Source organism: Carassius carassius, chromosome 12 (genome assembly GCF_963082965.1).
Source record: "Carassius carassius chromosome 12, fCarCar2.1, whole genome shotgun sequence".
NCBI classification, from domain to species: Eukaryota; Metazoa; Chordata; class Actinopteri; order Cypriniformes; family Cyprinidae; genus Carassius; species Carassius carassius.
This window is the reverse complement of record NC_081766.1, coordinates 21,272,969-21,285,017: the sequence shown is the minus strand read 5'-3', so window position 1 is coordinate 21,285,017 and position 12,049 is coordinate 21,272,969. Positions and strand designations below refer to the sequence as shown.

At 36.1% G+C, this 12,049-nt stretch overlaps 1 protein-coding gene across 4 annotated transcripts in view; it reads right to left on the bottom strand.

The window, feature by feature from the left end:
* Positions 1-733: 733 nt before the first annotated feature.
* Positions 734-12,049, bottom strand: part of LOC132155091 (5'-3' exoribonuclease 1-like) — a 77,479-nt gene continuing 66,163 nt past the window's right edge. For 2 of the 4 annotated variants that reach the window (XM_059563877.1, XM_059563876.1), the window contains 19 exons: positions 11,870-11,985; positions 10,096-10,242; positions 9,919-10,008; positions 9,640-9,775; positions 9,499-9,555; positions 9,271-9,403; positions 9,115-9,184; positions 8,207-8,402; positions 7,495-7,590; positions 7,315-7,407; positions 6,910-6,999; positions 6,629-6,706; positions 5,753-5,884; positions 5,521-5,653; positions 5,219-5,382; positions 4,387-4,500; positions 4,101-4,200; positions 3,850-4,007; positions 734-2,119 (listed from right to left, as the gene is read on the bottom strand). In XM_059563877.1, the coding sequence (XP_059419860.1) occupies positions 1,832-2,119; positions 3,850-4,007; positions 4,101-4,200; positions 4,387-4,500; positions 5,219-5,382; positions 5,521-5,653; positions 5,753-5,884; positions 6,629-6,706; positions 6,910-6,999; positions 7,315-7,407; positions 7,495-7,590; positions 8,207-8,402; positions 9,115-9,184; positions 9,271-9,403; positions 9,499-9,555; positions 9,640-9,775; positions 9,919-10,008; positions 10,096-10,242; positions 11,870-11,985 (2,391 nt within the window). In that variant the 3' untranslated portion in view covers positions 734-1,831. Of the gene's footprint in view, positions 2,120-2,496; positions 2,578-3,849; positions 4,008-4,100; positions 4,201-4,386; positions 4,501-5,218; positions 5,383-5,520; positions 5,654-5,752; positions 5,885-6,628; positions 6,707-6,909; positions 7,000-7,314; positions 7,408-7,494; positions 7,591-8,206; positions 8,403-9,114; positions 9,185-9,270; positions 9,404-9,498; positions 9,556-9,639; positions 9,776-9,918; positions 10,009-10,095; positions 10,243-11,869; positions 11,986-12,049 lie in introns of all 4 variants that reach the window. The other 2 variants (XM_059563879.1, XM_059563878.1) reach the window with 2 other exon arrangements.

Below are 12,049 nucleotides of genomic sequence, written 5' to 3'. Positions count from 1 at the left end.
CGGCAGAAGTGGTAACTAAGTTTTTGTAATTTAATACCAAGGTAATGTTATACGTAGCATACAGTAATTTTATTAAAAATGAAAAAAAAAACTGAAAAAAAATTAGATTTATGGTTTAACTGTGGGAATGGTCATCACAGTCTGTGAACAGGGTCCACATAAATGGGATACAATGCACAGGAATAAATCATAAGGGACTACAGCACCTGCTTAAAGAAAATTGTCAATAAAAAGACGTAATAAATTTCATGAATTTAGTGTTTTTGAATGGCACTTTTGTGTATACATTTGTATAATTTACCCGGCTTTTAATAAAATAAATTATTTTAAGACTTGCTCCCTCAGGAATTTTAGAATGTTTGTCTTTTGATATATGAGCAAATTAAACTGTGATTAACATTATACTGGAAGAGGCTTTTACATGTTGAAACATGAGTATCAATCATGCTTCAAACATGAACTTAGATGCTGCAGTGTTTTTTGCTAATAAGCTGCTAAATAAATCACTGCATTTCAAAAAGGAACTTGTTAACAGATTTTCTGGGTTGGCCTTTAAACTGAGGTCATAACTGAATAGCTTTATAAGCCAGGCCCTACTATGTTTGCTAGTGTTGGATTTTTAAGGAAATAAAACATTTCAACATATAAAACCGTTTCGAAAGAGTTAAAAATCACGTAAGCATCACCAAAACACTCCTGAGAAGCCATAATAATGAGCACAAGATCATAGGTATTATCATAGCAAAATGTTTATTACGATAACAAAATGTCCAGCACACCATCCTGCTAGGAGGTGCACTCATTTTTTGTCATACTGGTTTCAAGTCATTAAATAAACAACTCAAATGTCATTAAAAATAAAAGGGTTTACTTGCAATCTTTTAAAACTTGGACAAAAGAGATCTGGTAGGATACAAATACGCAAAGAAGATGAAAAGAAAAAGGGTGCCAGCATAGAAATATTAACAATTGTTATTTATCCATTTGTAAAATGGTGCATATAAAATCCATAGATCGAAATACACAAAATTCATTTTAAAACCACAAAACTCAAACAGCTCCCCAAGAAATAAAGGTAAGCTAATACAAAAATAAAACCAGTTTAAATTGTTCACAATTCGAGCAACATCATATTAGAAAGGCATCTTATTATCATGTTGAAGTTTGTATCCCCTGCCGGACCATGTTTAGTCTTATATACACAAACACAGAGACATTCATTAATCCACATAGATTACATTTGCTTAAATCAGGGTGCTTCCTGGTTTGGTGAACATAATGAGCTGGTTTTAACTCCTCTTTTAGGTCTATGAAACATTCCATTGAATGCTTCAACAAATCTTCGAGCACAGAACTGGTCTTAATTTGAACCTCTGAAACTAGATCAAGAGTTCAGTCTGACAGCTTTACTGCTTTCTGAGTAACACCATGTGTTAGCATTATCTCTATCCTTCCTTGCAGGACTACAACATTGTGCAACAGAGAAACAATGAAATGAGAGTACAGATGTATTGCAGCCACATTGTATTCCTTCCTTGTGCATAACGTCCTGTCTACAAAACTAATTATTGCACTTTGAATAGTAAAATCCAGCATCACAAAATAACCAGTGAACATGATAAAAGATTAAGGATCTGATTTGGGGAGGGGGAAAAAAAAAGGAGGAAAACGCTGAGGTAAATGTAAAACCCATTTCATGATTATTTTTGTGCAGTAATCAATATCAATAAAACATTTTCCACCACTACCTCGACTCAAACTAATCTTGTTTCATGCTGTGAAATGTGGGGTTTTCCCCTTTAAGAGAGTTGGAAAGCGCAGGAAAATGATTTCAGTCTGTCACTTTAGCAGCCTCGAAGTTGACTGCCAGTTTCCGGTTTTTCCGCTTGGAGGCCGAGCCGGGCGTGTGAGGATTGGCGTTCTGCCTGGGCGTCTTGTGGGTGGACTTATCTGTGGGCTCGTGGGTGCTGATGGGTGGGGGGGTCTTGGGGGCTGATTCAGGCATTGGGGGAGAAGCAGCCAGTCCAGCGCTTGGGGTCTGGCCAGCATAGGCAGAGCTGCCTGACACTTGCTTGGCCTCTAGGTTCTTGGTCCTGCCTGAAACGGTCTTCTTGGTCACCTAAAGTAACAATAGCATGTTATAGCTACAGTTATTTATCAGGATAAAAGGGTCAATGACAAATAAGTGTGTCTGTGATACTCTGTATTTTGAATGAGTTTTATATCAAGTTTATATTTAACGACTTAAAAATATTGTGGTGTAAAATATAAATTAAAAAAAATGTCATAATAAAAACCTCAATACATCCGTGTTTATATTTATTATTTTCTAAAAAGTTTTTAGGCACAGTTTATAAATGTAAATATAATGATTATTGATATAATGACTATTAATCCATAAATATCATAAAAGTTTCTGGGGAGCTCCACCACATGATTTTTACAGCCTGAACTAATCTTGATCAAACTACCGAACATTTTAAAAGACATTTTGACCTTGATGCACAGTCATGAGTAGGGTTGGTAATCCGATTCCGATTTCGGATTCTGCTTATCGATTCCAAATCTTACCGATTCCTAGTTTTGATTCCAATAAGAAAAAAAAAAAAAGTCACACATTCAAACATTCAGATGTCAAACATATTTATTCTGTGTCTATATCATAAATCATTCTGTTTGCAGCTGAATAACATGAGCGGAAATCAGCAGCTGACAGAACACTTAGGCCTACAAGAGGAACTTTTGCCGATGGTTTTAACAAAAATAGCACAGCAATAACATCTAGACTAATATACATTTCAAACATGAAATTGTTAAAGACATGTAAAGAGTCAGTAATAAAATGGGAACAAACAAATCAATTAGAAATAGCATTAATGAACGAACAAATTTCAGATATTGAAAACATTAAGTTTTAACATTAGTTTTAAGTTTTAAAACATCGCATAGTTTTTCGATTCAAAAATAAAATATAGATTTATCCTCATTAAAGTTACGAAAGATATTGAATCTAGATCAGTGAATGATTTTCTTATGTTCTTTGATTAGCATTAGTGACAGGCAGCATGTTTATTAGGCTGCTGTCTCTTTAACATCGAACGCACGCCGATCTAAAAATACTGTTACACAAGCGTTTTCTTTCTCATCGGTTTACATTCATGTAAGACAAAAGTCCTGTTTACGAGGATATACTGACTTAATTTGGGCCATATATCAAAATCCTACTTTTTCTGCAGTGGAAATGCACAGAATGGATCGAGAGCGGACCCTTTTTGCACCATAAATGGTTTAAAATCACAATAGAATGCGAACGCAGGACTCAGAATGCACGTCTTATCGAATCCCCAATTCGTAGAAATTTGGAAGCGGTTCTCGTTACCCAACCCCAGTCATGAAGGTTAATATAACTACCCATTTTTCATGTTTTTTTTTTTTTTTCATTTATTTGCATGTCAGTTAACCACATGATTTTGCTGATTTTGTTTAATATTTGCGAATTTGATTCATATTTTAAAATCTCTTCACATTTATTTGTGGCTCAAAATCTATTTCTCTGGAAATATAATGAACCGCTTTGAGATGCAAACATTGGATCATGAACTACACGTGTGTAAATGATCACAGTGTAATGCTTCGTTCTAAAACAAGCAGTGTAATTAACTATATTGCTATTTAATAAAAATAGACACTACTGTGTGTATCAACTTGATGTCAGAAACGTGCAGCTAGCACCAGAGTATCGATACTATGGAAAAAGAGTACTGAAACGGTTTCAAATATTCTGAATCGATATGTATATATTACAAAAAAAAATCTAGATTTTTGTCAATGTTATTAAGTAGTTCTCACCTGTAAGGGAACAAACTGATTGTGGGATCCGCTGGCTGCTAATGGCACAGTGGCCCGTGCTCCAGGGAAAGTCCCCCCATAGAACGGCTGGCCCTGGTGGGGAAACTGCATCCCCCAATGAAGAGGTCCATAGCCTTGTGGGGGCATCAGAAGACAACCTGTGTAAATGAAACATCAGATCAAGTGCAAATGTAAAAAACAACTGAAATAGAAGAACAGGATTTAACAGAACTTAGACAATATACTCAGACCTGCCGGGGGACCAAACATGGACGGATGAGGGGCAAGTGGCCTCATCTGCTGGACTCCGGGGAATATGGGAGGAGGGAGTGGCAATGAACCCAGTGAGTTCTGCAAAAGACAAAATTATTTCATTTGGCAGTGAACACGTACTAAAATAATTACAGACTCTTCTATTTTTCATTAAGGCACATCATTTATTATACCATGAGAAAACTCTCGTGTAGTACTATCACATATAATTTTATTTATTTTCTGTTAATTAACACATATTGATAATTTCTGGACTATAGTTACCAATCGTTGAAGAGCAAAGAGAGCAGCTTTCTCTTTAGCTTCAGTTTCAGATTGACACTGAGGACCGTGAACCAGCAGGCCATTAGACAACTTCACCTGACACACTGTCAGACTCTGTCAGAAAAAGAGAAAATAAAATAGGTCTCATTCACTGAACTACATACAGATTTGTGCTTGAAATCGGTGAATGAACTTCCAATATTCATATATCAATAACTTAAGCCCAAAAAAAGTATTCTAAATTGAAAAAAAAATATATATATATAATAATAATAAATGTCGGAACTGACACACTGGTCATTCTAAAGAGATCCATTAACTGCTCATTCAAATTAAAATGTTTATTGCACCATATTTTCACACCACACACTGGTCTTGGTGTGAACAGGCTTTTAACAGGAAATTTTTGTCAGATGTTTGCGTATGGATATGAATAATCCACACAATTATTAGTGAATCAAACCCATAGTTTTATGTCAATTATGACAACATATGGCTTGGGTATTGAGCATTTTATTCATCTTCTTCCAACTTTCTGGTAAGAGTTGTTGTTGTAAAGATCTAACCAAATCCAACTAAAAATATAATTTAATTATGATTGTCTTTTCATATCTATTTCTGGGTGGATTTATGGATGATCTTATGCTATCTGTAGGCAGCACATTTTACAAATTGTTTACATTGCATATTAGTAAATAACGATTTTAGTTTAATCCCATTTGTTGATATTCAGTTGTGGGCATTTCATGAGCTCCTGTGTATTTACTGTCTACTAAAAACCACATTATTCCAGATTACACAGATGTGGATGGGGTTTGTGAGATGGACCAACCTGTCTGTTGTGGAGGATGGCAAACTCTGGAGGTCCCATCCCAAGGCCCATGCACACTCGCCCGAGTTCAGAGGCCAGGCTGGGCAGGAGGGGTGGCTGGCCAGCCAAAGGAGGACGAGGAGCCGCTGCTGGCACATCAGTCTGAGGAGTATTTATCCGAGCAGCTGGGAGACAGATATCGCCTCCAATTATTCACGGTGCATCTCAGGTTTGAGGATTAATCATCTAGCTAACAAAGTAAAGTTCCACAGCCTGAAATCTTACAGGACTGATTCTGGTTCTGATTTGACACATTGCAGTACCTAGTTTTTTGCTGGAGCGCCTCTTGCTCTGCTGCTGAACACTGGGGTTTGCTGAATCCTGGCCACCGGTGCAATCAGGGCCACTGGGTCCAGAGTCAATCTTCAACATTTCTTTCAATACCAGAGTTCCTTTCTGCTCAAAGAAAAAAAAAAAGACCATTCAGAAGACATTTAAATAGCCATACTTTCACACTCATTTGTGCTGTGGATTCAGGAACCACGGATTACAAACCATGGCAAAGGACTGTGGGGAAAGAGGCTCTCCTGATTGGTTCTTGGGCTCTGTAGGTGAATGATTCTGGACATGCTCAGAATCCTTTGAGATCTTCAGATTGGCTATAAGCTCCTCAAATTCCGTAGATGCCTGTAAACAAATAAATAAATACTGTAAATTAAAATTATCCTAATTATAGAAAAATCTGGCAATTATTATTTTAAGGTAATGATTTAGATTTAGATTTAAATCATTGCACAACTCATGAGTAATAGTGTAAAGTGGAACATTTATTTAGGATGTTTATGCATTGTAAATTGGCTCCAGCATATCAATTTACCTCCTGCGTTGCAGTGATCCGCACTGTCACGCAGTTGGTTTGATTTAGATAGGAGTTCAATGGGAAGCAAAGAACAGATAATGGTTGTCCTTGCAGCTGTTTGTTCAGGTTTATTTGTAGCTTTTATCTTCCAGAAATACTGGTTGATATAGAAGATGTTTTCAAGCAAACATACAAGGTCCTTAAAGGTATAGATCACCCAAAAATGAAAAGTCTGTCATCATTTCCTCATCCTTCAGTTGTTGGTCACCACTGACTTTCATAATAATATCAAGAAAAAAAACCCCACTATGACAGTTATGGGGGACCGGCAACTGAAGGTACTGTAAGTTGTTTCCAAACATGCACAAGATTCGTTTATCTGTTCAATCTGTCTTTTGTGTTCAGCAAAATAAGTGAATCATACAGGTTTAGAACAACTTGAGGTTGAGAAATTATGATCAAGCAATGTCCTTTCAAACCTATGTGACTTTGTTCTGCAGACCACAGAAGTAGATATTTTGAAGAACTTCATTTCTGGGTAAACCATCCCATTCCACACACAAGCCACAAACCTTATTTGAAGGCCTTTGCACGAAATCCATATTCACATCCTCATTTCTCTTCAGAAGTCTAATATTGCCACCTGAGGCCTGCAAAATCAATAAACACTTATTAAGCATTTAGTACGACATACAGGAGAAAGCCAATAAAGAAAACCTGATGTTAGAATATAAGCTACTATATAAATGCCAAATGTAAAGGTCATTTAATTTAACTAGTGACAGTGATCAAATGCTGGGGCTTGACAGCTGAATTATACTGTTGCGGTGATGTATGAAATATGAAAACATACAAGCTTGCTGGATGGGTCGTTGCCTTGGCTTTGTTTGCTCTGTCCCTCCAGCTGGTGCTGATGTGGCATCGGTCCACTGCTCCTCCCAGCCTGTCAGAAATAACACCAGGTAAACGTCATATAATAACCAGTGATATTTTAGCATCATTACTGTACTCTCTTAGCATTTATTCATATTTTGGATTAGTTTTTATTTTTACATTTTCATTTGAGTTAAGTTTTAGTAATTTTGTGTAACCCTTGTTTTTTTTTTGGTTTTTTTACTCATTTTAGTACTTCGACTTTAAACAAATGTCCCTTTTGCACCTTACTGAAATAAAATAACCTCAATTTCTATTTTCTATTTGTATTTTTAGTTAACGATAAGACTGATCACAAGCACACAGAGTAAGAGAGAGTACTCACCTTATTTTGCCAGTGAGCCGGTGGTTTCTGGGGCATTCCTGAACTCTGAAGAGACTGCCAAACATTACTGAACTCTTTCTCATTCCTAGAGCCCTAGAGGAACACAAAGAAAAGTGTTGGATAATGGATCATGGACAATCCCCAGAGCAGTAAGGCCTATTAACCTCGCACAATTCCTACCTTGTGTTGGTTTTTCTGGCTGAGGGCTTTGTGAGGTGAGTTTCTGTTGCCCTGAGTGTCAGCCCTGAGATTAAAACTCTGTCGGCCATTCTGCTGCTGTCAACAGGAAATTCAACACCATCAGACCATCTTCACATGGAACAACACACTCCCATTTGCATTACTGAACAGGAACCTGTTTGCACTTCACAGATTTCTACTTAATTCCACTTTAATGTAATTACCCCTTAATATTAGGACCAGACTTAGCACACAACTAGTAACTTTTGAGTCGTTGTGCTCATGCAAATCTGTTTTTATATCGGTTCAAATCTTTTTTCCATTTTCTATAAAAAATAAAAAAAAGACCATCTAATAAATAATAATTGCAAAAAAATATATATAAACAATGTCAAAAACTAGTAATATCTGAATGTCTAAAATGAAAAGTAGATTAATATGAATATAAAATCATTTTTGTAACATTTATTTGATCAATCTGAAGTAAATCGAGCCTTACGTCATTAAAAATCTATTCATATAAATCCAATGAAAAGTACAGAGTCCTCGACGAGTTAAATCATCCCAGTCCTGTGCTAAAGTCCAAACTCACTGCTTCAGAGATACTAGACTCTAGCACAAGGAGTGTAAAGGAGGATATTTTATGACCTATTTGCGGTATCAGTAGAGTCGTTGGGGCCATGGTTATGAGGGATGAATGTGTGTCCATTACCTGCGTAGGGATAAACGGTGAGCATGGCGAGTGGTTAAGGCCTCCCAGCTGACTCTTGTGTGAGTAATGAGATGAGGATGAGGGCTGGGGTTTGACGATGGCAGTGAGTTTGTGAGAGCCGTGCTCCTTTCTGCTGCCGTGGCTCAGGTTGATTAAGGCACTGGGCGGCAGTCGATAGCCACGTCCCGGAGAGCACCTGCACACAGAACAGACGCGTTTAGAACCCTGTCTGACACTCACATAAACGACAGTTTAAATGTTTGGTGTGGCTAAGACTTTTAAAGGGGTCATATGATGCTGCTAAAAAGAACATTATTTGGTGTAATGAAATGTGTTTATGTGGTTTAAGGTTAAAAAAAAAAAACATTATTTCCACATACTGTACATTATTGTTTCTCCTCTATGCTACGCCTTCGGAAACGCGTAGATTTTTACAAAGCTCATCGGTCTGAAAAGGGAGGTGTGCTGTGATTGGCCAGCTATCTAGTGCATTGTGATTGGCTGAATACTGTGTGACAGAAATGTTATGACCCTAACATATTGTGATGCCCTGTCCGGCTGGAGCTACTGGACGTAAACAAAAACCCATTATAGACGTGATATAAACATGATTTCTAGTCGTGTCCTCTTTTGGAAGGCAAAACAAAGTAGTTTTGCTTTCTCAACGAAACAGCGTCACACAGCAAAAAACGCAATACTGTACAATATTATAACAATTTAAAAGTTAAACTTTTTTTTTCTTGTAATTTATTTCTGTGATAAAATAATAATAAATTACAATACCGATTTTTGTAACATTATACTTTTCTTTAATGTTACTTTTCTAACAATTTAATGTATCCATGCTGAAAAAAAATATCTAAATTTCTAATCTTTGCATCATCCACTGAGATAAATAACTACTGCACCTGACAGTGAGTCCTCCAGCAAACTCCTCATCAAACAGCACTTCATACAGAACTTCAGCCTCGCGTTCAGCTGATGGAACAGGAAACACAAAGAATGAAGGACAAAACGAGATTCAGAAGGATGCCGGAGAGTTTGCGTTGGGTTTACACTTTTACCTCCTTTGATGCCAATGACGGTTCCTCGAAGGCCGAGAGGAACAGAGAAGCTTTCTCTCACATTGACCACACGGTCAAACAGATGATACTCTGCGTCAGGATCTGGAACAACACCGTGCTGCTGCTCCAAAGGCTGTAGACACACACACAGTATATTTTCTCTCTCTGTCTATATGTACAGTATATAAAACAAATACATATAATATATAAACATCGACAAACACATACCCTAAAAACCAAGTGGGGTTTCACAGTGACCCGTACTTTCTTGTTCATCTTCTTTGCCTGTGAAGCAGAGAGATCAACACATCATCAACAGAAAGACAGGAACAATATCTGGGCTTCTTGAGGTTTGGATGTGATCATCACCTTTGTTTTCTCCAGCTCTTCTTCAATCTTCTCCACAATGCCAGCGTCCAGGATCTGCAGATCACATGAAGCTCGGGAAGAAGAACTGACTGGATGGTTTCTCAGCCAGCCCTGGATCTCCTGGATCTTTTCAGTGCTATTTAAAGCATCACAATGATAAACAGTCACTATTACAAAGTCTGGCATGCTGAAAATGTACTGCAATCGGATTAATTATTGGTAATAAAGTGATATGCATTCTACGTATTAATGCTCGTCTAAAACAGATTCAAAACACACCCATTCTCATCTTCTCCTGGCCAGATGTCATCTTCATAAAAGACGTCATCGTGACTGTTTCGTGCTACAAAGTCAAACAGCTCTGAAAATCTGAGAGACAAGGAGAATTTTTTTAATATCTGCATAAACACAGGCACAATTGCAAGCACACACACGACCTCCAACACAAATACACACCTCTCCAAGTATTCAGCTAAGAGTTCCTCTACAGCAGCCGAGTAGAGCCACTCTTTCTCCGTTCTCTTGGTGTAGCCTGGAACTTCCTCGTTCTTCTTGTTGAACTTGAGATTAAGGCCCACGTTGGCTTTTTGCTCACCATGAGGACTGAACAGAGCAGCATTAATTCAAAAACCAATCAAAAAATGAAAAGAATATTGTTCATTAATGAAAATATCTATACTGTTAAACAACAAAAACAAAATTCTGTGGATGGACCAATATTAAAAAAAGGATGCCCTATACACTGATAATTAAAGATCAAACATCAAAAACTAAAGCCATTTTCAATGCTGCAAGTGAATTTAGCAATCAAACATTATGTACAGTATGAAGAACATCTATTCATTGAGATTTGCTAAAGATACAATTTAAGTGTTATTGATTTCTTAGTGTTTTTAAAGATTAACTTTAAGTGGGGGTAAGATGATGGCAAAAGTAATCTAAATGTTAAACTACAAGAAATGAGCTGTCTAATTAAAATATCCAAAACTGACAGAAATCAGTATCATATATATATATATATATATATATATATATATATATATATATATAAACCGACAACTGTTCTGATCCTGGGGTATATTGTGTATACCTGTGAAATGTATCATGATTCGAGATGGATAAATAATACTAGACATAACATTAACATAACATAATATTTGGTAATCGAAAGAGTTTTAATAAAGTTAAAATTAGGATTAACAATGAGGAAATAGATAGAGTATATAAAAAAATAAATTTCTAGGTGTTATAATAGATCATAAATTATGTTGGAAACCACATATTAATCATGTAAAAAGAAAAATGTCACAATCCATTGCAATATTACATAAAACTAAACATATTCTGAATGAGAATTCATTATATATTTTGTATTGTGTGCTCATAGTTCCATACATGATCTATTGTGTGGAGGTTTGGGGACATGCATATAAAACCAATATAAATCCAATATATATGTTACAAAAAAGAGCAATAAGGATTATAAAACATGTTGACTATCACGAGCCAACTAATCAATTGTTTAGCAATTTAAATGCTTTAAAATTTTTTGATTTAGTAAATTTCTATACTGTACAGACTGTTTGAAATAAGAGAAAGTCAGTATGGAATAAGAGGAATGCATATGTTTAAAAAAATAAGGGTAAGAACTAATACAAAAAATAGATGCATATCTGTCAAAGGGGTTAATCTATGGAATAATTTGCATACGGAATTCAAATTGTGTAATTCACTTTGTAAATTCAAGAAAATGTTTAAAAACAAGGTGGTTAATAATTATTTAATTTAACGGGTATTAAAAAGTTATTTTTCCTTCCTTTTTTTTTCTTTTTTCTTTATATAATTTGTATATGTATGTGTGTCTTGTATTAATCACTACTAGTAAAAAGTGTCGCTCATTTGATTGATAATTATGTACAAAGGGTAGGCGTAATAAGCAGAGGCTTCAGCCTACACCTTTTCGGATATTATGTATAACTTCATTTATTTTTGTATGATTGATTGTCTGTGAGGACCGAATTAAATAAATTTACATTTACATTGTTGCAGAGATGAACATATACAGTGCTTTTAAATAAAAATAAGGACAGTTAATCCAAAAAAAAAAAAAAAAAGGCACTTTTACAGATACTTTGCAAGGCACTATATAGAGAGTACATTGATGAAATAAATCGTATAGAAACTAAACAAACCATCCACTGTTTTATTCATAAACTTGAATTCCACTGACTTTTTCTTGGATCCTCTTCCAATGAAGATGCTTCCGGAGAACCGTGAGACGAGGTAGCTGGTGACACCAAGGCGGGAGGCAAGCACATACCCGGGACTGTACTTCACAGAGTATTTCTGAACAAGAACAAAAGACTATTGGTCAAATCTGAAAACAAAAGCAGACCCAGGCCAAAACTAA